The sequence below is a fragment of the Rutidosis leptorrhynchoides genome, chromosome 9, assembly GCF_046630445.1.
Source record: "Rutidosis leptorrhynchoides isolate AG116_Rl617_1_P2 chromosome 9, CSIRO_AGI_Rlap_v1, whole genome shotgun sequence".
NCBI classification, from domain to species: domain Eukaryota; kingdom Viridiplantae; phylum Streptophyta; class Magnoliopsida; order Asterales; family Asteraceae; genus Rutidosis; species Rutidosis leptorrhynchoides.
Genome location: NC_092341.1, coordinates 366,041,161 through 366,067,512, shown reverse-complemented (window position 1 = coordinate 366,067,512; position 26,352 = coordinate 366,041,161). Strand labels below are relative to the sequence as shown.

The 26,352-nt window shown below is 33.2% G+C and overlaps 3 protein-coding genes across 3 annotated transcripts; 2 read left to right on the top strand and 1 right to left on the bottom strand.

Annotated features, from left to right (window-relative positions):
• The first annotated feature begins 215 nt into the window (after positions 1-215).
• Positions 216-2,637, top strand: LOC139867191 (uncharacterized). Its single transcript, XM_071855521.1, has 8 exons — positions 216-390; positions 616-717; positions 881-964; positions 1,060-1,151; positions 1,276-1,565; positions 1,651-1,885; positions 1,964-2,159; positions 2,382-2,637. The coding sequence occupies exons 2-8, from the start codon at positions 619-621 to the stop codon at positions 2,457-2,459; spliced, it is 1,074 nt and encodes a 357-aa protein (XP_071711622.1). The 5' UTR covers positions 216-390; positions 616-618; the 3' UTR covers positions 2,460-2,637.
• A 308-nt stretch (positions 2,638-2,945) lies between these two features.
• Positions 2,946-5,324, bottom strand: LOC139867518 (uncharacterized). The gene is made up of 3 exons (XM_071855882.1): positions 5,105-5,324; positions 4,836-4,999; positions 2,946-3,241 (listed from the first exon to the last, which is right to left on the bottom strand). The coding sequence occupies exons 1-3, from the start codon at positions 5,211-5,213 to the stop codon at positions 3,161-3,163; spliced, it is 354 nt and encodes a 117-aa protein (XP_071711983.1). The 5' UTR covers positions 5,214-5,324; the 3' UTR covers positions 2,946-3,160.
• Positions 5,325-7,559: 2,235 nt separating this feature from the next.
• Positions 7,560-12,805, top strand: LOC139866549 (lipid droplet phospholipase 1-like). Its single transcript, XM_071854812.1, has 10 exons — positions 7,560-7,964; positions 8,275-8,342; positions 8,652-8,722; positions 8,844-9,080; positions 9,151-9,311; positions 9,387-9,442; positions 9,540-9,592; positions 9,663-9,792; positions 11,090-11,187; positions 12,500-12,805. The coding sequence occupies exons 1-10, from the start codon at positions 7,732-7,734 to the stop codon at positions 12,569-12,571; spliced, it is 1,179 nt and encodes a 392-aa protein (XP_071710913.1). The 5' UTR covers positions 7,560-7,731; the 3' UTR covers positions 12,572-12,805.
• The last annotated feature ends 13,547 nt before the right edge of the window (positions 12,806-26,352 follow it).

Sequence of the window (26,352 nt, the reverse complement as noted above, 5' to 3'; positions counted from 1 at the left end):
CCTTTATATTTGCAAACGTCATCCATCCATCCTCATCCTCATAGTATATAAAGCAAACCCGGCAAACACAACCCAATCCAATTTAATTGGGTCTATTGGATAAGCTTATTGGGCAAGATTATTGGATCATTTATTTTAAATAAAAGATTGGCCCATTTAAGCCTACTACTTAATTCATTAACAATTTCGTAGGCCCAACAGATTTAATCATTTAGGTCATTGCTACAGCTCTTCCTTTTAATTGCACAGGGAAAAAATGTGTATGAACTATGAAGCAAGCTCTCACTAGTTGAATTGAATACGACGATTAAAACGTTCTCTATTTGGCGCATACTAAATTCACGGCCGCCGGTTTCTTCTATAATTGGCGACTACTAAATCATCAAAACGGTATCGTTTAATGTGTAGTTATGTTTATACGAAATGTTTAGTTTTAAAATGTAAGGTTGAGTTAGTCATGTGTGTTTAGGTAATTGTTAATTTTTCTTAATTTTTGCGTTTTACTCATTGAATTAAACATTTAATAAAAAGTTTTGCCCAGAATTATGATGAATCTTGTATTTAGATTTGAGGAATAACATTTGTTTATGGTTATTGTTACTGTATTGAATTTAGTTAATGAAGATGGGTGAAGTGATTCTAGGCATGCCAGGAGCATGGGCTGATGATAATTTAGAAGTAGCAGATCATTACACTATTAAAATTGGTGGACTTCCTGTAAGTAATTATATCATCATTAGTTATCCAGAAAGTTTTTAAATTTTTAACAGAGAGTGTATTGTTTTGGGTCGAACCGACTTGACCCGTACATGTTTTTGAACTAAACTAGTGTAGTGTTGCTGATGCTATTGATAATAAGTCTACTGTAATCCTGTTGCAGGACTGGCCTTGTGTTGAATCTGCTGTAAAACCTGATCTTCTTAGGTGCGATTCGTGTCAAGGGAAAGTTTCTCTTGTTGCCCAGGTTAACGTTAAATACTATGCCGTTCATAAAGTTTTGATCTTGGGGTCTTTTTATGTAAAAAGTGGCTTTTATCAGTTAGTTGCTTTATTTCTCAGATTTATGCTCCAATTTCCAGCAAGATATTAACGGTAGAAGAGCGTGTAATTTATATATTTTCCTGTCTAGCATCAACTTGCGAGACCGCTAGGTAAGCTATTCTTGTTTTTTCTTCTTCTTATTATATGCTTATGTGTCGACTATTGACTAAGAACTCTTTTCAAATCATCATGATTTAAGTTCATGTTAAGGTTGTGTCGTTTCTTATTTTACAGTTGGCGTGCTCTTCGTGTACAAAGATCTCCCGAAGATAAAGAATCCACGCCTGTAGGTCAAGATTCTTGTGCATCACCATTAACCACTAAGGTGCTAGATGACACATGGTCATTTGACTTTGATGATGAAGACGATGAAATAGACCTAGATGATTTAGGTAAAGCGCTTACTAAAGCTACAACATTGGCTTCTGCTTCCAAAACTAAAAAAACAAGCACTTACCCAGAAGCTATTGACAAACGCTCACCTATAAGCCAAAAACGTACAGAAATTGATGACAAAACACCAGGTATTGTTTGGTATTGTTTCAATTGTTAATACAAATACTTTATGTTTCACAATCTTGGTATTTACATATGTGTTGTTGGATGTAGTGTTACCGTGTTTTTATATATATACTCAAGATGAAAATTACTCGAAGGATGTTGCTTCGGTTTCTACAAGCATCTCGTCACTAAATATAAAAGAAAATCAAAGTGATGGTGATGAGAAAGTGTCTGAAGAAACATGGGAAGGGGAAAGTTATGAATACGATACAGCTTTAAATGCCGACAGAACCTACCTTAAGTTTAAGAAACGGTTGGATGTGTATCCAGAACAATGTTTCAGGTACTACTGGATTTTACAATATATCTAGTTAAGTATTAGTGACATTATCTTTATTATAAGACTTGATGTCATGTGTAGATACTCATACGGTGGGAAGCCACTTTTGGCCACTACAGAATCAGGAGATCCTGGACGATGCGTGCTGTGTGGTGAACTAAGGCACTATGAAATGCAGCTGATGCCGCCAGTGTTATATTATCTACAGGAAGCAACAAAAAACTGTTCTTTAGAAAAGTGGAACTGGATGACTATAATTGTGTATACTTGTTCCAAGGTAAGTTCATACTCAGATTATATAATATGGAATTTGGTTATTGTTAAGAAATGAAAACAAGGCTCAAATCGATCAATCTGTTATTGAACCTTAAGATACCTTATTGATGTTACTTACCGATATGAGCGTTTTAATGGAGCAAGTTGAATGATCCTATAGTTATGCTGTTTAAAGCAGACTTGAATTTCGTAATGGCTTACATTGTGTTTTTTGTTTAACAAGGGATGTGCACCATCCTCGAAACAGGAGGGTGATGGTTGGGTTGTAACAGAGGAGGCTATTGTGGTCCAAACCGAATAGGAGTTGCACTTGTGATTCGGCAGAGGCGAATTTCTATGTATTTTTGCAGTTTTAGTTCATTAGTCAATGATCATAATATTGTTGTGAGGTTATCCGAATTACTTAGATTTGTTCTTGTATGTTTTTGGTTATATATGTACATCTATTATAGCATTTCTTTTTGTTTAGTGGTAATCAGTATATTTACATAAGCTTTTATTCAGGCGCTCCTTTCTATTGTGTTTGATAAATTGAAAGGTTCAACATCAACACGAGACAAAAACATTATATTCAATGGTTGTTAACATTAACATGAATGTCAACATTTTGCAATAACCTTAATGTCATCATTTTGTGTTAACATTAACATGAAGGTTGAACATTAACACGAGACAAAAACAATCTAATCAATGGTTGCAATATGACTAGATAACACAAAGTTAATCATTGAATCTTGCAACCTTGATGATGAGGACAGAAACAGTATCGAAAATACTTGAACTTCTTTTTGAAAAATAAATTTGACCTGTTTATAAAACATAAATTTACAGTCAAGCACTTCACGCGTTTGCAAGGCTTCTAACATTCCAGATCACAAAATGAATGATACTGCAAAATATATTGTTTTATAAATTCAAAAAACACACAAATGAAGGGTGCAAATAAAGCAAACAACGATTGCTAGCTACTGCAGGAAACTAGTTTAAAGTGACATTTGGACTTTATTTGGTTTTTGGAGGTTCAACTCGAGGCCTCCAAAGTCCCAGCCTGTACTTGTGGGCATACTTCAATATCAGCTTCCTCTGTTGCATCAAATTAACAGAGTTGAAGTAAGCGTAAAACGATTTACCAGAAATGAAGTTTTTCAACTAATGTAAGTCACTGGATTAAGTAAACAATATAGGGCATAATTTACACAATAAATACTCAAGTCATCAAGCAACAACATAAAAGTGGTTCCATGTTTACCCACCTCTCAACTATTGCCATGCACTATAATTTTGAGTTACTCAGCTCAGAGAGTAATAGCTAAAGAGCATTAGATGCAAATATATATACACATACATAGGTCGGTATCCATGTCACCTAATTTAGACAGTATCAATACTAAGATAAAAGTTATATGAATACAAGATTTGGTTATTTCTATAAGCGATTGATGGATTACATGTTTACTAACTCATATATTATAAGGTACATCATCAGCATATTCTAGTTCCTACATCATGCTCAGACATAATTGGAACTATAAGTAGGTGTTCTCTCGACTCAATCAATTTAAATTTTGTTGATTTCGACATATTTAGATTTGATAAAGACACCAATAAAGGTATAAAGAACCAAACCTCATGACATAGGGATTAGGATTAAAAAAAATAACTTTTCACCAAGCGGAAACACATTTTTTATTCCGGAAGTTGGCTGTTCTGGATGCACCAAAGTGTAAAGAAAACAGACCCGTATCCTGTAAACATTTTCACATTTTTTACACTAGCACTTAACCTAATCATATGATATAAGGGCTCAAGTTCCTATCCACAGAATGCCAAAAATTAATGTATAGTTTCCTATACTTACTTGAATCTGGTAGCAGCATCAACCTGATTAAATCCTATCTTACACAGCCATCTAAAGGCTTGCTATTACTTGGTTATATCTGAAAGTGAAACTGTGTGCAACCTTGACACATTTTCATCTTTTGAATATACAGTATGTAGATGTAGAAGGTTTTCCCTGTTCAGCTACCCGGGAAGGCGAGTAATCAGACCCCATACTCTGATGTACGCAGCCCAACAGGATTACTCCCTGGCTGTTTCCAACCCATCCCTGGCCATCCCTAAATATTCGTCCTACACAGGATTCGAACCTGATACCTCTTGCAAGGAACTCATGGCCCCTACCACTGGACTATCTTGTGACGGTTCATTTAAATATACGGTATACCTCAAAGGCATCTATCATTATTAAGTTATTATTAAGGTATCATATCAGGTTATGCTATACGGTTGATTAAGTAACCACCGAGGCATTGCCTGAGTGGTATAAGCTCCGGGTTGGACACAAGTCCTAGTTGGCACATGTTAGAATCCAGGGGAGGTTTTCTCGAGGATTATGTTGTGGTGAATAAAAGTGTATGCCCTAAGCCACTCGGTTTAATCCAAAGCACACCAGTTACCCAATGCGGCGAGAGTGTGTGAAGCCTTTCCTCTTAAGGCGTGTGTGGGTGACAAACATTCCAAAAAAAATATAGTTGATTAAGTAGTCACCAGCAGAAAACTAACAATTTGAGCTCTTAAATCAATCACTAGCGTGCACAAAACAGATACTACTAAGTGTATTAACTCATAAATCAACAAACACTTAAATGCCCCAAAAATAACAATAAATTGCACTTACGTGTTTGCAAACTTTTGGATCACCACCAATATTAATTTTCTTCAGCTTCATTGAACGAGCGACCAACAGATTCTGTAAATCACCAAACTCTGATTCAAGTTTTTCTGCATATGTCTCTACTCCGTTGCCGATTCCGTTCAAAAACTCCGGTATACCAACTTTCGCTGCATTTTAAACAGTATTGTAAATGTAAATATATTTGTGAATATAATTATTAGAATAATAAAAAGAAATATACAAATATTACGGAAGTGCGAGAATCTGATTACCGTGGTATAGATTTGATTTGGAAGAATAATTAGCGATAAAGGTATTTGATTTGGAGGGAATTAGTGAGATTAGGTTTTGCTTCAGCAATTGCATTCGTCTCCACGCCATTTCTTCAAACCCTAGAGTTCTGCTAATGAAGACTGTGAGAAGGGGAATTCAGCAGTAGCTCCAAAAATGTTGCCCGGTTTACAAAAGACCCGACCCGATTATTTATGTCAAAAGCTTTTTCTAGAATGGAGTTGATATTTGTAAATCACTAACGGGGTGTTTGCCTTGGCAATTTAAGGTTGATTTTTTAATTATTGCGTTTGGAAATCGCAATTAATTTATATCTAGTGTTTGGAAGCTAAATAAGAAAACGTGATTTTTTTACGTTATGTTAGCTACAAAACGTGAAAACCAAAAAGTATGGGAAGTGTTACTGCACCCAAAACGCATTTTTTATTGACAATTCAAGCCACTTTATTGACTAATATGCCCTTATAAATAATTAAAACCCTTTGTATCTACATATAAACCTTAACACTATTACTGCAAACTGCAGCTACCAACCCTTGCAAGTTTGTTAATTCCTCTCATAATTCATTTTGTATCGAATCGAATTGAATATGGAATTTTGTACATTAAACATTAATAATAGAGAGTACTGCTCAAATTTATTTGTATGCCATTACCAACATATATTCACAAGTCCTCAATTTTATTTGTTACAAACAATATTTTAACATCTTTAGCATATACGAAGTATTTGATAAAAGTTTCTAAGATTTATAAAAAAATAAAAATTGTATTACTATAACATATTAAAGTAATGGACTTTTTATTTAAAAGAATGTCCATTTTGGTAATTTACATGTTAAATTATCAAATAAGTTGATTTTTCCAAACACTCAGAAAACTGATTATCTGATTATTGCGATATTAAACGGCATAATCAAATCCAAACACCATTAAACTAAATCGCGTTTTGATACAGCTGATTATTTGATTCTGATTCTTCAAAACGCATAATCATTTTTCAAAACGCAAATCCAAACACCCCCTAAATCCACACAAACTTCAACTACGATCTTCTTAAAAAACAAATATTAAAAAACAAATAAACAAACAAAATCTAATCCCACAAAAATAGGGTATAGAGAGGTAAGATTTAGACGACTTTTCTCTTTTCTCAAAATAAAGATAATTCATTTCTCTACTCAGTGTGGAACACCTGAACAGTAGAGAAAATTCTCTCTCTCAATGTTTTATAGATAGATATATTGTTTCTGAATGAATATTCGGCCAATAAGTAAGTTAAGAAAATAAAAATAAAAAAGTGTGAGATGACGTAAAAATAGTAAAATCAAATTTCGTCGGGTTTTAAACCTGCCTAAAGTTCAATTTAGGTTGTAAGTGACAGTAAAATCGTTAATAAATCGACGCTTGCTGTTCACTCGATTTATATAGCCACTAACTACACAATCTTTAGAAGCACCCTCGGAACAACTGTCAAAGGACAGACTCAGATAACGATGTGCCTATGTATCCAGAGAACTTCATGACCAACTGCAAAACAAATTGCATTATGAAATCACCAGGTGGGGCTCGAACTTGACACTTCATCGAAAAGGACAGTAAACACTAGACCTGGCAATTGTCACCCATACACTCAAAATCGGGTCAAATGGGTCAAGCTTTCGGGTCAATTGGGTCTTGAGAAAAATTAAGCCCAACAATGTAAATCAAAACTTAAAAAAAGATCCAAATGGGTTTCTCTCCAACCTATTGAGTCCTATAAAAAAATGAAGAACAGGTCTAATGGGTATCAATACTCAAAGATCAATAAATAGAAATGGGTCTAATGGGTTTTGTGAATGGGTCAAATGGGTCGAGCACAAAAAGTTTCATCCGTAAAAAATGTATGAAAGCATTCATAGTTATATCATTTATTATGTATATTAATAGTTCTTATGTATATATAATAAATAATAATAACTAAAATAATGTAATAAATGTAAAAAAAAAAAAGCAATGTAACCCATTTGACCCAACTGACCTGTGACCCGTTTCGACCTGTTACCCAAACCGACCCGACCTGAACCATTTTGACCCGTTTAAAAAATTGACCCGTTTGACCTATGACCCATTTCAACCCAAAAACATTTTGACCCGTTACCCAAACCGACCCAACCTGACCCGTTTGCCAGGCATAGTAAACACTCAGCTGAATAAAAATGATTATGAGTATTATGTTACTGGTTAACGCATATTTAGCTATGTATGGTTAAATATGATAATGTATGAATTAGCTCTCGTTTGAAAAGTTGTAGCAAATACAATTATTCTTAACCTATTTAACTGTTTTTATAGTGTTCCTTTGAATAGCTCGTGTCGTGTTTGATTTGTTATTATATATGTTCCTGCGTCGGCGGCAAAAAGTCATTCGATTTCCATAATTACCCTCCACCTTAATTTCACAAACTACTCCATTAAATCAGCAAAATCCGTCACTATCAAATCCCAAAATAGTAATTGCATCTTGCTCTGTTAATTAGTCAAATAAGGTCAGCTATCAATTACTAACTACTAATTGATTGAATTGTCATTTTGCTTTTCTAAATTTCAAAAATCCCCATCGAAATCAATGGAATCGCATAATAATTTAGAAGAAAATGGCGGTGTCAAAGTATCAGATATTAAATTAAAGAATAACGTTAAACTGAAATTGATGAGTTGTTTTAGATCATCGTCAGAAAATGGAGTTCCGACGGTTGAGAAAGTCGACGGCGACGGAAACGTTGATATCGAATCAGTTTCCGGCGATAAACATCACTCTCCGACTCACCTTGTTGTTATGGTTAATGGACTCATTGGCAGGTTATTTCTTCTGTTTTTTTTCAATGCACGATAATTAAATTAAATAAAAAATTGTTTTGTTTTTTAATCATTTTTGTTGCTGGTTGAATCTGATGATGAATATTTGAGGAAATCAGTCCTTTTTGCTTCTGCTTTTTCTATATATTATAAAAAAAATCCTTTTTGCATCTGTATATATGTCAAAAATTAACTGATCACACGGATGAAATTAAAATGTTATCAAAAGCTTATTTGCAATGAAAATGTAAATGATGATAAGATTAAGCTTTTATTGCTTTATGTTGTGACCTAACATCTTTACTTGTTGCAGTGCTAAAGATTGGAGATTTGCTTCAAAACAGTTTTTAAATAAGTATCCTTCTGATATTATTGTTCACTGTAAGCATTTCTATGAGTGTTCTTCTCTTGCAGAGATTTTTTTTTTTTTTTTTTTTTTTTTTTTTTTTTAGCATTTTTCTAAGGTAGTTTGTTGGTCCATACATCAGGAAATACCTGAAATGGTACATGCACAATTTATACCGGTTCTTTAGATAAATGAAACCTTTAATGAATGTTATGTGGCTCTAAAGATCGTACTTTTGATCATGTTAATGAAATTTCAATCGAATTCACTATTTTTTTTTTTAAAGTATTTTAGCTCCTTGCACGTTTTTATGTTCCCTTGTGTTTGATTAATCTGGAGTACAGGCAGCACACGTAACTCTGCATTGGCGACACTTGACGGTGTCGATGTGATGGGAAGCAGATTAGCAGAAGAGGTTGGTATCTTGTTATAGGCTACTTTTTTAAAATCATATTATTATGATCTTAAAGAAATTTCTGAATAACCTCCTCTTACATGTCCAAATATTAGTGTAATTAAAGTGCTGTTAATTTCAGGTTAAATCTGTAATAGAACGACATCCTAATCTTCAGAAGATCTCATTTATAGGCCACTCACTTGGTGGCCTAATAGCAAGATACGCAGTTGCTAAGCTTTACACACAAGATGACACAAATCTTGATTCTAATGATGTATGCTCGGAGCATATCTGTAATCAAAAAATTGCTGGATTGGAGCCTATCAACTTTATAACCATTGCCTCTCCACACCTCGGTTCACGAGGGCGTAAACAGGCAATTACAACTTTATACATTTTATTTTAATAATGTCGCCTTTCATAAATTGTAGCGTTAACGGTTTCAGGTTCCAATGTTTTGTGGGCTTAAAAGCCTTGAAAAGGTAGGGTTCTATACTTCAGTAATACTAAAAAGAACAGGGAGACAAGTGTATTTAAAAGATAAGTCTAATGGACATCCCCCTCTGTTAGTTCAAATGGCTAATGATTCCGAAGATCTAAAATTCATGTGAGTTTATATATCTTTCATTAATTAACTACTGCATATAATCACATTTCTCCTAATTTCGCCACTTTTTTGTAGATCTGCTTTACTGTCCTTTAAGCGCCAAGTTGTTTACGCAAATGTCCTTTCCGACCGTATCCTATTTCTAGTGTAATTAGTCAATATCTTATATTATTGCTAATTTAGTGTTCAATATGCTTGGCTTTTTTTTCTTAACTGAACATTGCACAGATCTTGTAGGATGGAGCACGTCATCAATTCGTCATCGAAGTGAGTTACCTAAGGTAAAATAGACCACATTGATATTGGACGCTCTGATAGTTTCGAATTATCTCATTATGTTTTGGTTAATAGCGTAAGAATCTTGCAAGAAGCAGTAGATATCCCCATATTCTGAAAGAAGGTACTGAAACTACCCCAAAACAAGAAGTCTTCAAGAATCTACAAACTGACGGTCACAAGAGTAAGACTGAAACAATGGAAGGTATACGAGTCGATTCTCTATCAATCAATCGATACGAATTGGGTATATTTTGGTGGTGCCTTATCTTGAATATATATATATATATATATATATATATATATATATAGTGGTAGGATCAAGAGGGAAGTAACCAATTGGGGGGAAGCAACATTTTTTTTTTTTTTTTTTTTCGTTTTTTGAAAAAACTTTGTTCACGAACATTATAGATGAGATGAAAATATGAACATTTAGTAGAGACACTTTGTGATAAATGTTTTTATTTTGGCGGGAAAACGCTCGAAGAAGTAATATATAACAATTATCGTGTTTTTCGAGCGTATGTTGAGGTTTTAGCTATTGGGGTTTAGATATTAGGGTTTAGATATTAGGGTTTATAGGGTTTAGATATTAGGGTTTAGAAATTTAGGGTTTAGGGTTTAGATTTAGGGTTTAGATTTAGGATTTAGATCGAATTTTTAACACGAACGGTTTAGAGTTTAGGGTTTAGGGTTTAAGGTTTAGGGTTTAGGGTTTGGTGTTTTGGGTTTATGGAATAAACCTAAAACACCAAACCCTAAACCCTAAACTCTAAATCGGGCTAAATTTTACTTCACAAAACATGAAGAAAAAAAACGTTCATATTCTTCACGAACAATATTATCTTCAATGTTATTTTTGTCGATCGTTTTCCCGCCTAAATAATAACATTCATCACGAAGTGTCTCTTCTAAATGTTCATATTTTCGTGTGATCTTGATGCCGGAAAAAAAAAATGAAAAAAAAAATATTTTTTTGCTTCCCCCGCTTCCCCCCGATTGGTTACTTCCCCATTGATCCTGCCCCTATATATATATATATATATATATATATATATATATATATATATATATATATATATAGAAAGGCAAGACCAAAAGTGATGTTGGTGGGAATTGAACCTGTGTCTCCTTTGGAGATTCCCAAGCAACCAACCACTTAACCACCCCTTTGGGGTTCTTGAACATATATATGGCTCAAATCCAGTGGCAAATATAGGATCAAAACTCGAAGGTGTCTTGAATATTTTTTTTCCAAAACTAATTATATCTAAAGGGTACTTGAGTGGTTGTTTACCTTAAAAAATCATAAATCCCAAAACTATATGGGGTCCTATAGTTATAGTTAAATTTAGTGATGTATTATATTCATTTCATCACTCATTTGTGACTTGACTTACCCAACTTGCCACCTCCACCTGAGCCTACGGGCACCTCAATAAAATACTTGAGAGACAAACATTGAATGTTTTTATATGTTGAGTAATCATTGTTAATTCCAGAGACGATGATCAAAGGGTTATGTAAAATAAGGTGGGAACGGGTTGACGTTAGCTTTAAAGGAAGTAGACAAAGATACCTTGCACACAACACGATCCAGGCAAGTATCCCATGCAAATTATCAATAATGTGCATATGTTTTAGGATTTTGAATCACTCTATTTTTTGTTAACGATAATTACGTTGTTTACTTTCACTCACCTTTTCACGACTTGACTTTAAAGTAAGGGTAGTGTAAGAACTTTAGTTAAATATACCCGGAAGTGGAGTACGTCTAAAAAAGAAAATGTGGATTATAAATATGGAACGAAGATAGTATTAATTTTTCGAAATTTAAAAATTCGGTCTTCGTATTTACTAGTTGGGTGTTAGTTTTTTTGAGGGTTAAAGCTATAAATAGGTCATATATAAGTTTTGTTCCAATGTAAGCTATATACCCCGAAAAATACTATTGTAGGTGATAAACTTTTAAAATGTGTGTTAATGTAAACAAAATATGACCGGTTACCTGCTAGACCGGTAAAACTAAATATGTGTCATTTTTTAAGTGAAAAGATTACACGAACAGTCCCTGTGGTTTTCTCTTTTTGCGCGTGAAATCTCTTAAACTAATAGACCCGTTAAAAAAGTCTGTTAAGTTAAATCACATACCAAGCATTTGTGGGTTTTTATGTTGTTCAATCTGTGTAGTTATGTCTAACTTAAATGAAAAATATGAGAAAAAATAAAAAAGACAAAAATGCCCTCACATGTATTGCACGTGATCGTTTTAACTTAGCATGTTTAATAAATACCTTATTTATTAGATCAAAACTTTATATATGTTGATAATGACACAGAAACAACAAGTTCATAGCCTATTTTTTGGGTATATTGCCTACATTGGAACAAAATGAAAGTATATAATATATTCGTTACTATAACCCTTTTTCTAGTAGTATAATTTTCCGCAAACATCCCGTGATGCCTGTCAATAGGTATAAGGTCAAACAAACTAGTCTGACTTCAAACTTCGCATCAGTTATATGAAGTTTATAATAAGAAATGCTAAAACTTCGTTAAGTATCGAATAATAAGATAATTAAAAGATAGGAATAATCTGCGTAAAATTCGACCATGCATACAAATCAGCTTCAAAGTTTGCAAACCAGTGTTTGACCTCAAAAGTCAAAGTTTAATATTGTAGACATGATAGCTAGTTTACATCCAAATTGTGTTACCTGCCTTCTTATTTTGTGGGGTCATTCCACTGAACATATAGCAATAATGTAAGACTGGCTCATATTATATAACTTCTCAAAAATGCTTTTACATGAATCATTATTACTCTGTGTCATTGATCACCTGTCCAGTGCACAACATAATTTATGTTACTGAATCATACTTTTTTGCTATTTATATATGAGTCACAGGTAAACTCACCTTGGATGAATTCTGATGGAGCAGACGTCATACAACATATGGTTGACAATTTTTTGATGTAGATAAAGAACAAGTATGGCTAGCGTTTTATTGAAGCTCGTGTAAGTTAACTTACAAAGCTCGTGTATATTACAACTGCCCATTTTTGAAAACTTCCATTGTTGTATTTTACATAGTCTTAGAATACTTGTGGCACTGAATAATAATAATAATGTTATGGCCTTAAGAATTGTGATTTTGAAGTTTATTTTTTATCCAAAATAATGGTTGAAGTTAGTGTTACGTGGGAAATGATGGTTCAGATTATTAGAAACTGCTTAGTGTAATAGTGTTCCGAATAAAAGATGTTAACTCGCCATGTGACTGCATGGACTCGAACATCCACATGTGTTTTTGGTACATGGCAGGGTTGATTTTCTGGACATCACAATTGTAGCTTTTGAATCACAATTGTTTTGCCCTTTTGCTCCATGCGATAAGTTTTTGATACAATCATTATGACTTGTCTTGATTCAGTATTGTTCCATAAGAGTCAAGCTTAGGAGTTGGGATACGTCTGAAAAGTTTATTTTTTTTTTACAAAAAACACGTTACACACAGTGGCGGATCCAGGAAATTTTTTTACCGGGGGCGAATTTTTTTTTTTAAAACATAGGAATTTTTTTGGCAAAATATGGAGGTTTTGGGTAAAATATAGAGTTTTTGAGCAAAATTTGCAGGTTTTTTTGGGCAAAATACGAAGGTTTTGAGGCAAAATATGGAGATTTTGGGGTAAAATATAAAGGGTTTGGGGCAAAAAAAATTCCACCGGGAACAAAATCGAAAAATCGAAAAATTTTGCACTAAAAATTACAAATCTACTGGGCGCGGGCGCCCCACCCTGCCCCTTCTTTGGTCCGCCCCTGGTTACACATTTTTGTAACAAATACAAAGAATACTTGTGTCAGTGTGTTATGTGGTTCTCTTATTAACTGAGGTATATGGTCAAGTTGTATAGATGTGGTTAATAATTATGAAGTATGTGTTCACGCTCATATGCGAATAATACTCCACCCGTGTCATATCTATTCTCCACTATTCAATTTTGAGATGTCTCAAATTAATTGTTCACTTCTATAAATAGAAAAAAATAATGTAATAAAAATATTTTTTACCCCTACTTTATTCATGTAGAATAAAAAAGATTTATAAAAAGTAAAGAGTAAGACTATAAAGTTAACAAAGAAAGAACATATGACAGGTATTTTTTATACTGTATATTTTTTTATTTTATACGGAGTATTTCAAAATGAGGGAGTATCAACGTATTCGTGGATAAAATTTGTGTTAAGGTGCGAGTTGACTTTTCAAAGAAAAATAATGACAATAATTATTAAGGAGTATCAGAGTATATAAGCTAAAAATTTATTTAAAATATCGTAAAGTATGTTTCCATACATTAAAATAAAAGTATGAAAGAATGACACTTGATCGGGTATTAATTGGATGATCATATATCCATATTCATATTCATTTTTAATTTTTATTCAACCATATTCATATATTTTTTTATTTTTTTTTTGAAAAGCAAATATGTTATTCAACCATATTCATATCAATTTAATTGCACTTCATCCGATCATATTCATATTCTTTAAATTAAACAGGATAATAGATATCCGTTAAATATTAAATAAAATGTAACTTTAACGACAATTTTGACAATTGAATATAGATTGTATATTTCTTGCATTTTTTAGTTTATAACACATGTTTTGATTGTAATGTGTCTCTGATTATGACTTTTATAATGTTTTGATTGTAATTTATTGTCATTATTGACAATTTAAAAATTGTAACTTTCATAATTTTCCTTTTCGTAAAAATTCAAAATTTTGTAATGTATATGTATGTATTTAATACGTATATGTATGTATATATAGATAGATGTATTTCGGGTTCCTATTAGATATATACATAAATGATACTTCATCATCCATATTCGATCCATAAAATATTTAAATTATCCACGTTTTTATTCATGTCTGATAAAATATTTAAAATAAAATATATGGATGATGAAGTATCATTTATGTATATATCTAATAGGAGTGGGAAATAATATCACTCGTTCATTTATATGGATGATGAAGTATCGTACATTCCATCCCAACCAAGGAGTGGGAAATTACTGCAAAGGTAACCGAAACAAATTGTCAAATTAAAATGTTGCAGGATATAAAGTTGAAAGAGAGCGAAAGCTCCATGAAGAGCCCCCACTACACTTGTCTACCTTCCTTTTTCACCCTTTGACAGTTGACTACATTTATTACTTCTGGTTCAATTTATTAGTATTTCTACTTCTAATAAGTAAAAACATAATATATGGAGCATATTTTATAAGAGCACAAGGTGTCGTGACACGTCAGTTCAGTGTTAGTTCAGTGTCTTGGTGATGATTGGATGCTGACTGGACTGACATTATAAACTGACATTGCTGAAAAAACAGGGTAATTGAGAAGATGGTCAATTCAGTGTCTTGGAAAAGAGAAAATATTTTTTGTTTTATTATTTAATTCTTTTTTTTAAATATTTAAATTATTTTAAAAAATAATATTAACACAAAATAAATAAAATAAAATTCATAGGGACTGATATGTTATAACAAACTCGAGGATTGTAACTTAACTACACTATAATGACTGGGGGTAATTAATGAAACATTTGAAATGTGTTTTATCTTCTACATTGAACAACCTGCTACTCCGTATTACAATTTCTTCTCAAAATACAAACCCTAGTTCCTAAATTATCTCTGGTAACTTCATTAAACTAAAATTCGCTATACAACCTTATTTTATATATCCAAAAAATCATATTTGCACTCAAAAATTACATTACTAACGAATATAAATTTGAAATTGGGTCCCACCTAAATGGCTATCAGCGGCGTCTTGCGCCCGACTTTGGCCTTCAGAACGTCGGACCGACGCCGAAAGGGTGTGGGGAGATGGTCGGCTGGTGCAAAATGGGATGTCGACGCTGAACTGATATTAACCACACCTGGAGCTCTAAGAGTCAGATTTATTATTTTTCTTTGAATAAATAGAAAAAAATTACTAATTATACATTACCAATTTTTCCAAGTAAAATAATATATCTTTTTTGGACTATAAAACGTACGAATCATAGGTCACAGAAATAAAAAATAGCTTACGTTTGTTTCCAATTTTATAACTAAATACTAAAAAGAGTTCAAGCATATGTATAAAACAAACAATAATATACATATATATATGTATATATACATATATATATATATATATATATATATATATATATATATATATATATATATATATATATATATATATATATATATATATATATATATATATATATATATATATATATTATAGGGTGAGGATACATAAAGAATAAAAAGTGAAAGAACTCAAAGAACTTACATATTAAAAGCTGAAGGTTATTTTTGAAGATGAAAATAATAACTTATTATTGTATTTTTTATAAGTGTGTAAATGTTTAACAAGTAGCAAAAACCGAAAACTTATATTTATAAGTTGACTAAAAAGATACTCCGTAATATATAAATAATACTGTTATTTCGTACATATTTAGAATGCTTACTGAACGTTTATACATATATTATACACGTTATCGGTTCCTACTTTGGTGTATTCGACAATTTTGAAGTTGAGTATTATTGTTAAATATAGTTGAAGATTTCAGCTCCAGAATGTTCAAACGGACGAAAAATACAAGTTCATCAGCAGATGAGGCATATGCCTTTAATTTGCGGGGCATCATTAAAGCTCCAAAGATCAAATTGTTAACAGATGATATGAGATGCGGCGCATCTAAAGGGGATGCAGTGCATTGACCCAACACGCGTACTAGGATGCGGCGCATCCTGAGAGATGTTGCGCATCGTATCCTGACTTCTCCAGTAAGTCAGAAGAACTTTATAAATAGAAGGGGACTTTGGCCGGTTTTAGGGGACGTTTTCCATAGTCAAGGTTACGAATTTTTAGAGTTTTTGAGGCCGTTTCAAGTGCTTTTCAAGGGTTGATCATCAAGATTGAAGATTGGATCGAAAAACACCATTGATACTTCAAGTTTTTCATTATTTTAGTGATTTAATTATGAATTGTATCATGTCCAAGTGTTTATTTGATTCCTATATGAACATGTTAGGCTAAATCTTTGGTGTATTCACTTTGATGTAAGACTTGTGATATTGGATTGTTCTATACTTTGGTTTATTAAAGTTATTATGTTTGATTACCTGTGTTCTTTCATAAAATCCATTGTTGTGATTATTTATATATTTAGTTCAATTATATAGTTTTATGAATTAATTTACGTGAATTTATCAATGTTTATAGCTTCTACTTCAACACTTAGTGATTTAGACGTCTACATTTGAGTGTAGGTGATAATTGAATGGTATTGTGATAACATAATCGTGTAGACTATTTTGAGTGATGTTAATAGGCTAAGTTTTATGTGAGTTTAACCAAGAAAAAGTCTCCATTAATTAAACGGAGTAAAATTTAAATTATGAATGATGTCAATGTGAGTTAACAGAGTTCATTAGGTCTTAGTTTGTTTATATTATGAGATTGATATAAACTATTTACTTATAACTTTTATAACGAGTTTAGTTATAAAAAAATCATTGTCATTTATTGAGCATTAAAGTAGACATCGTTTCTCTCCATCTGGTTATTCATTTATTAGCTTAGCAAATTTTTTTTTTAATAATTAACCTTTATATTTAACCTTTATATACTAAAAGAGGTGTGAAATGTTGTAGTTTTAGTTATATTTGATTGTAGTTTTGAGTTTGCGTTTACATTACAAACGGTCCTTCAACTTCGTCTATATTTCCACAACGGTCCCTCAAGTTTACACATTTTAAGGGGTAAAAAGTGTAAATATATAACTTAATTAAAATATAAGAAACTAGTTCCACTCGAATTTATAACGGGTCATATCTTCTCGCTGGGTGCGAGTTAAATTTTTCAGAGACCACCGTTCAACTCGGAAAAATCTTATGAACCTAACGGGACTAACTATACGCGAAACGGACACTTCTCAAAAAAATGCTAAACACAACGACAACCCGTATCTTCCCGCTCGGCACGAGTTAAATTTTTTCGACGACAGCGTCAGAATCGAAATAATTTTATGAACAAAACGATACTAACTACGTTCGAAACAGACACTTTTTAAAAAAACGCTAAACACAACGACATACCGTATCTTCCTACTCGCCGCGAGTTAAATTTTTTCGCCAGCACCATTAGGCTCGAAATAATTTTATCAACAAAACGAAACTAACTACGTTCGCATTGTAGTGACCCGAACTTTTCCATGTTTATATATATTAATTAAGATTGATATTTACATGACTAAATGTTTTCAACGTGTTAAGCAATCAAACTTGTTAAGACTTGATTAAATGAAATAAGTTTCATATAGACAATTGATCACCCAAGTTGACCGGCGATTCACGAACGTTACAAAATTGTAAAAACTACATGTTGTGGTATATATAGACATATATATATGGTTGACATAAGATTATGATGAGTAAGTATCTCACTAAATATATTAACAATGTGTGGTATACATAAGAAATGAGATTACTAAGTTAAGAAACTCGAAATGATATATATAACGATTATCGTTATGATAACGTCTACTAAATACATATGTATCATATTAAGATATTGATACACTATATTTAACATGATAAAATGATATTTAAATATATCATTAAGTGTGTTAACAATGAACTACATATGTAAAAACAAGACTACTAACTCAAGAATTACGAAACGAGACTTATATGTAACGATTATCGTTGTAACGATATTTTAATGTATATATCATATTAAAAGATATTCATACATCATAATATCATGATAATATAATAATTTAACATCTCATTTGATATAATAAACATTGGTTTAACAACATTAATTGAGATCGTTAACTTAAAGGTTTCAAAACAACACTTACATGTAACGACTAACGAAGACTTAACGACTCCATTAGAATGTATATACATGTTGTGTTTTGATATGTATTCTTACACTTTTGAAAGACTTCAAGACACATATCAAAGTACTTCTACTTAACAAAAATGCTTACAATTACATCCTTGTTCAGTTTCATCAACAATTCTACTCGTATGCACCCGTATTCGTACTCGTACAATACACAGCTTTTAGATGTATGTACTATTGGTATATACACTCCAATGATCAGCTCTTAGCAGCCCATGTGAGTCATCTAACACATGTGGGTACCATCATTTGGCAACTAGCATGAAATATCTCATAAAATTACAAAAATATTAGTAATCATTCATGACTTATTTACATGAAAACAAAATTACATATCCTTTATATCTAATCCATATACCAACGACCAAAAACACCTACAAACACTTTCATTCTTAAATTTTCTTCATCTAATTGATCTCTCTCAAGTTCCATCTTCAAGTTCTAAGTGTTCTTCATAAATTCCATAAGTATAGTTTCATAAAAATCAAGAATACTACCAAGTTTGCAAGTTTACTTCCAAGCTTTCTAATCCATTCCAAGTAATCATCTAAGATCAAGGAACCTTTGTTATTTACAGTAGGTTATCTTTCTAATTCAAGGTAATATTCATATTCAAACTTTGATTCAATTTCTACAACTATAACAATCTTATTTCGAGTGAAAATCTTACTTGAACTGTTTTCGTGTCATGATTCTGCTTCAAGAACTTTCAAGCCATCCAAGGATCCTTTGAAGCTAGATCCATTTTTCTCATTTTTAGTAGTTTTATCCAGAAAACTTGAGGTAGTAATGATGTTCATAACATCATTCGATTCATACATATAAAGCTATCTTATTCGAAGGTTTAAACTTGTAATCACTAGAACATAGTTTAGTTAATTCTAAACTTGTTCGAAAACAAAAGTTAATCCTTCTAACTTGACTTTTAAAATCAACTAAACACATGTTCTATATCTATATGATATGCTAACTTAATGATTTAAAACCTGGAAACACGATGAACACCATAAAATCGAATATACGTCGTCGTAGTGAAACCGGGGGCTGTTTTGGTTTGGATAATTAAAAACTATGATAAACTTTGATTTAAAAGTTATTCTTCTGGGAAAATGATTTTTCATATGAACATGAAACTATATCCAAAAATCTTGGTTAAACTCAAAGTGAAAGTATGTTTTTCAAAATGGTCATCAAGATGTCGTTCTTTCAACGGAAATGACTACCTCTTTAGTAATTGACATGTAACTTAAATTTCTGACTATAAACCTATACTTTTTCTGTTTGTATTCTTAAATTAGAGTTCAATATAAAACCATAGCAATTTTATTCACTCAAAACGGATTTAAAATGATGAAGTTATGGGTAAAACAAGATTGGATATTTTTGATCTTTTTAGCTACGGGAAATGTTTAACAAATCTATACAAATCGTATCCTAGCTAACTTATATTGTATTATACATGTATTCTAATATATTATGTAATCTTGGGATACCATAGACACGTATGCAAATATTTTGACATATCATATCGACCCATGTGTATATATTATTTGGAACAACCATAGACACTCTATATGCAGTAATGTTGGAGTTAGCTATACAGGGTTGAGGTTGATTCCAAAAATATATATACTTTGAGTTGTGATCTAGCCTGAGACGTGTATACACTGGGTCGTGGATTGATTTAAGATAATATATATCGATTTATTTCTGTACATCTAACTGTGGACAACTAGTTGTAGGTTACTAACGAGGACAGCTGACTTAATACACTCAAATCTTTAAAACATAATAAAAATGGTTGTAATTATATTTTGATCATACTTTGATATATATATGTACATATTTGTATAGGTTTGTGAATCGATCCGTGGCCAAGTCTTATTTTCGAGGAAGGAAATATCTGTGAAAGTGAGTTATAGTCCCACTTTTAAAATCTAATATTTTTGGGATGAGAATACATGCAGGTTTTATAAATGATTTACAAAATAGACACAAGTACGTGAAACTACATTCTATGGTTGAATTATCGAAATCGAATATGCCCCTTTTTATTAAGTCTGGTAATCTAAGAATTAGGGAACAGACACCCTAATTGACGCGAATCCTAAAGATAGATCTATTGGGCCTAACAAACCCCATCCAAAGTACCGGATGCTTTAGTACTTCGAAATTTATATCATATCCGAAGGGTGTCCCGGAATGATGGGGATATTCTTATATATGCATCTTGTTAATGTCGGTTACCAGGTGTTCACCATATGAATGATTTTTATCTCTATGTATGGGATGTGTATTGAAATATGAAATCTTGTGGTCTATTGTTACGATTTGATATATATAGGTTAAACCTATAACTCACCAACATTTTTGTTGACGTTTAAAGCATGTTTATTCTCAGGTGAATACTAAGAGCTTCCGCTGTTGTATACTAAAATAAGGACAAGATTTGGAGTCCATGTTTGTATGATATTGTGTAAAAACTGCATTCAAGAAACATATGTCGATGTAACATATTTGTATTGTAAACCATTATGTAATGGTCGTGTGTAAACAGTATATTTTAGATTATCATTATTTGATAATCTACGTAATGTTTTTTAAAACCTTTATTGATAAAATAAAGGTTATGGTTGTTTTAAAAATGAATGCAGTCTTTGAAAAACGTCTCATATAGAGGTCAAAACCTCGCAACGAAATCAATTAATATGGAATGTTTATAATCAATATGAACGGGACATTTTAGTTGGTATCAGAGCGTTGGTCTTAGAGAACCAGAAAATTTGCATTAGTGTGTCTTATCGAGTTTGTTAGGATGCATTAGTGAGTCTGGACTTCGACCGTGTTTTCTTTAAAAATGATTGCTTAACATTTTTGTTGGAAACTATATATTATTAACATGTAAATATTATGTGATATATTAATCTCTTAACATGTTTGATATTGTGTGATAGATGTCTACCTCTAACACAAATCCCATTGACTCACTTAATAATAACGAAGAGTCGAATATATATTGGCAAGATTCACAAGTTCCCGAAGAACCGGAAGAAGAGGAAACAGAACCGGAAGAATAGGAACCGGAAGAAGAGGAACCGGAAGAAGAAGAGGTTCCGGAGGGGGGAATAGTAGGAACCATAGAAAACCGGTCAAATAAAAGAAAATCCTCAACCAATGGACCAAAGTTAATAATGGTCAATGGTGTTTCCGCTAAGGAAGCAAAATATTGGGAAAATTACCAATTTTCCGATGAATCGGATCCTGATGAGGATTCCGATGATGTTATAGAAATTACCCCGACCCAATTTAATGAGGCAAAAGAAAATAATAAGGGAAAATGCATCAAAATAGAGAAATCTGATTCCGACCCCGATGAACTTTATATGTACCGTTAACACCCGTATTTTCAATATCGTGACAATAACCCGGGAACCTCTAAACCACCAGGTTTTTCTAAACCAATGTGGAAAACGACGACTCGTATTAGAGGAACATGATATATTCCTAGAAGATTAGGAAAAAGAACCAAGTTCGAAGAAGAAGAAGAAACCAGTGATTCAGATTAGAGGGGTGTGAGCATGTTGTGTAATAAATGTATTGTAGTGTGCTTGTACTTTTATGTTCTATGTAAAAATTGCTTGTATTGTTTGTTATTACAAATCTAATCCTTGTCTATTTTACAGTATAAAAACAAAATGGACGTTAAGGGTAGACAACCGAATATTTTAGAAGACCTACCAGAGGATATGATTGAGGAAATCTTGTCTAGAGTCGGTCAGAATTCATCAGCACATTTAGTTATGGCGAAATTAACTTGTCAAACATTTGAAAGACTTTCCAGAAATGCCTTAGTTTATAAAAGGCTTTCCTTTGATAGGTGGGGTATATCACATTGGGGAGACTTTAAGTTACGCCGTATTTTCTTTAAAGCGTTAAATACGGGGAACCCAAATGCAATTTTACGCTACGGGTTAAGAACCTATTTTGACTCAACATATCCCAACATAGGATTTCGTGAATTAGAAAGAGCTTCTAACATGCAACATAAAGAAGCATGTTATGCTTACGGGTTAGTGATGTTCGCTTCTTACCAAAGTGAGAAAAAGAACATCGGATTGCGGCTTTTAAATAAAACTTTCCTACAAGTGACGGATTCAGTAGTTGGGGTGAGAAACAAGGTTTTTAGATTATTACGGGGCTGTTGGACATTACGAAACCCTCGTCCTTTTGATGACATTACAACATGCTGCCTAGCTAATGGTCATAACGGTTATTTTCCACAAGACCAAGGATGGAAAGTCGTCTTAGTAAAACTAGAATGCTTGACTTGTTTCTGGACTTATGAATTACGTGTCTTTATTTCCTTTGCTGAACAACTTGCGTATTAACTAGATTTATCTTCAAAACTGTCCTGTATTATAGTGTACTATATTTCATGTTATATGTAATATAGCGAAGTTGTAAGTTTGAAGAATATTTGTATGTGATATATTATTATAATCAGTTTTTCATATGGAATTGTAGTAGTTGAATTGTATATTAGCTACTAAGTATGAACTTAACGGCTGGTAGTACCCGAATTTAAACTTATAAAACGCTAATATGAAGAAAAAGCTTTTATAAATGAGTTCATATTATGCTACGAGATACTATTGACTACTCTTAATATTCTGTATGATTAAATTGTTTCATTTGACTATTTTAAAGGAAATGGCACCGACTACTCGACACACCTTGAATATGAGCGAAGAGGAATTTCGTGCCTTTTTTGCTTCAAACATATCCGCAGTACAGGCCGCGCTACATACCAACAATAACTCTGAATCTAGCAATACAGCTAACGACGCAAGAAATCGTGTAGGATGCTCCTACAAGGAATTCACTGCCTGCAAACCTTCAGAATTTGATGGGACCGAAGGACCAATCAGATTGAAATGGTGGGCCGAGAAAGTTGAATCGGTGTTTGCCATAAGTAAATGTGCTGAAGGAGACAAAGTGAAGTACGCTATGCATACCTTTACAGGTATTGCGTTAACATGGTGGAATACCTATCTATAGCAAGTGGGACAAGATGCTGCTTACGCGCTACCGTGGTCAGCATTCAAGCACTTGATGAACGAGAAGTACCGTTCCAGAACCGAGGTCAATAAGATCAAGTCAGAACTTAGAGGGTTACGAACACAGGGATTCGATATTACTTCGTACGAAAGACGATTCACAGAATTGTGCCTATTGTGTCCGAGAGCGTTCGAAGATGAGGAAGAGAAGATCGACGCGTTTGTGAAAGGGTTACCGGAGAGAATCCAAGAAGATATAAGTTCACACGAGCCTGCCTCCATATAAAAGGCATGTAGAATGGCTTACAAACTAGTGAACCAGATTGAGGGAAGAATTAAAGAACAGGCGGCCGAAGAGGCCAACGTGAAGTTAGTCAAAAGAAAGTGGGAGGAAAACGGTGATAAGAGTCACCAAAACAACAACAACTATCCCAACAATCGCAACATCAATCGCAACTACAACAAACGGCACAACAACAACAACAACTACAACAATCATCCCAACAACAATAACAACCGCAACAACAACAACAATTAGAAGCAGCTATGCCAAAGGTGTGAAAAGTATCACTCGGGGTTCTGCACCAAATTTTGCAACAAGTGTAAAAGAAATGGTCATAGCGCGACGAAGTGTGAGGTCTACGGACCAGGGGTTAACAGAATGAAAGAAACAAATGGTTCTGGAACGAGTAATGGCGGAGCAAGTAGTGTCGGAGCAAGTTATGCCAATGTAGTTTGTTATAAATGTGGAAAACCGGGCCACATTATTAGAAATTGCCCGAACCAGGAGAACACGAATAGACAAGGCCACGAAAGAGTTTTCAATATTAATGCGGCAGAGGCACAGGAAGACCCGGAGCTTGTTACGGGTACATTTCTTATTGACAATAAATCCGCTTACGTTTTATTTGATTCGGGTGCGGATAGAAGCTATATGAGTAGAGATTTTTGTGCTAAATTAAGTTGTCCATTGACGCCGTTGGATAGTAAATTTTTACTCGAATTAGCAAACGGTAAATTAATTTCAGCAGATTATATATGCCGGAATCGAGAAATTAAACTGGGTAGCGAAATATTTAAGATTGATTTGATACCAATAGAGTTAGGGAGTTTTGATGTAATAGTTGGCATGGACTGGCTGAAGGAGATGAAAGCAGAGATCGTATGTTATAAAAATGCAATTCGCATTATACGAGAAGAAGGAGAACCCTTAATGGTGTACGGAGAAAAGGGCAACACGAAGCTACATCTTATTAGTAATTTGAAGGCACAAAAACTAATAAGAAAAGGTTGCTATGCTGTTCTATCACACGTCGAGAAAGTACAAACTGAAGAAAAGAGCATCAATGATGTTCCCGTCGCAAAAGAATTTCCCGATGTATTTCCGAAAGAATTACCGGGACTACCTCCACATCGATCTGTTGAATTTCAAATAGATCTTGTACCAGGAGCTGCACCAATAGCTCGTGCTCCTTACAGACTCGCACCCAGCGAGATGAAAGAACTGCAAAGCCAACTGCAAGAACTATTAGAACGTGGTTTCATTCGACCAAGCACATCACCATGGGGAGCTCCTGTTTTGTTTGTCAAGAAGAAGGATGGTACATTTAGGTTGTGTATTGACTACAGAGAGTTGAATAAACTTACCATCAAAAACCGTTATCCACTGCCGAGAATTGACGACTTATTTGATCAACTACAAGGCTCTTCGGTTTATTCGAAAATCGATTTACGTTCTGGATATCATCAAATGCGAGTAAAGGAGGATGATATTCCAAAAACTGCTTTTAGGACGCGTTATGGTCATTACGAGTTTATGGTTATGCCTTTTAGATTGACTAACGCATCAGCTATGTTCATGGACCTTATGAACCGAGTGTGTGGGCCATATCTTGACAAGTTTGTCATTGTTTTCATCGATGACATACTTATTTACTCAAAGAATGATCAAGAGCACGAAGAACATTTGAGAAAAGTGCTAGAAGTATTGAGGAAAGAAAAACTGTACGCTAAGTTTTCAAAGTGTGCATTTTGATTGGAAGAAGTTCAATTTCTCGGTCACACAGTGAACAAAGAAGGTATCCAGGTGGACCCGGCAAAGATCGAAACCGTTGAAAAGTGGAAAACCCAAAAACTCCGAAGCATATACGTCAATTTTTAAGATTGGCTGGTTACTACAGAAGATTCATCCAAGATTTCTCCAAAATAGCAAAACTCTTGACTGCATTAACGCATAAAGGGAAGAAATTTGAATGGAAGGATGAACAAGAGAAGGCGTTTCAGTTATTGAAGAAAAAGCTAACTACGGCACCTATATTGTCATTGCCTGAAGGGAATGATGATTTTGTGATTTATTGTGACGCATCAAAGCAAGGTCTCGGTTGTGTATTAATGCAACGAACGAAGGTGATTGCTTATGCGTCTTGACAATTGAAGATTCACGAGCAAAATTATACAACTCACGATTTGGAATTGGGTGTTGTTGTTTTTGCATTAAAGACTTGGAGGCATTATTTATATGGGGTCAAAAGTATTATATATACCGACCACAAAAGTCTCTAACATATATTTAATCAGAAGCAATTGAATATGAGACAACGCAGGTGGATTGAACTGTTGAATGACTATGATTTTGAGATTCGATACCACCCGAAGAAGGCGAATGTGGTAGCCAACGCTTTGAGTAGAAAGGACAGAGAACCTATACGGGTA

Excerpts from the sequence above, each read along its gene's own strand:
- LOC139867191 (XM_071855521.1), top strand. The coding sequence starts at position 619 with ATGAAGATGGGTGAAGTGATTCTAGGCATGCCAGGAGCATGGGCTGAT. Across the intron at positions 965-1,059 it reads AAGTTTCTCTTGTTGCCCAG|ATTTATGCTCCAATTTCCAG; the intron begins GTTAACGTTAAA and ends TTTATTTCTCAG. Across the intron at positions 1,152-1,275 it reads TCAACTTGCGAGACCGCTAG|TTGGCGTGCTCTTCGTGTAC; the intron begins GTAAGCTATTCT and ends CTTATTTTACAG.
- LOC139866549 (XM_071854812.1), top strand. The coding sequence starts at position 7,732 with ATGGAATCGCATAATAATTTAGAAGAAAATGGCGGTGTCAAAGTATCA. Across the intron at positions 9,443-9,539 it reads CGCAAATGTCCTTTCCGACC|ATCTTGTAGGATGGAGCACG; the intron begins GTATCCTATTTC and ends AACATTGCACAG. Across the intron at positions 9,593-9,662 it reads ATCGAAGTGAGTTACCTAAG|CGTAAGAATCTTGCAAGAAG; the intron begins GTAAAATAGACC and ends TTTGGTTAATAG.
- LOC139867518 (XM_071855882.1), bottom strand. The coding sequence starts at position 5,213 with ATGGCGTGGAGACGAATGCAATTGCTGAAGCAAAACCTAATCTCACTA. Across the intron at positions 5,000-5,104 it reads CAAATCAAATCTATACCACG|CGAAAGTTGGTATACCGGAG; the intron begins GTAATCAGATTC and ends TTTAAAATGCAG. Across the intron at positions 3,242-4,835 it reads ATCCAAAAGTTTGCAAACAC|AGGAAGCTGATATTGAAGTA; the intron begins GTAAGTGCAATT and ends TTGATGCAACAG.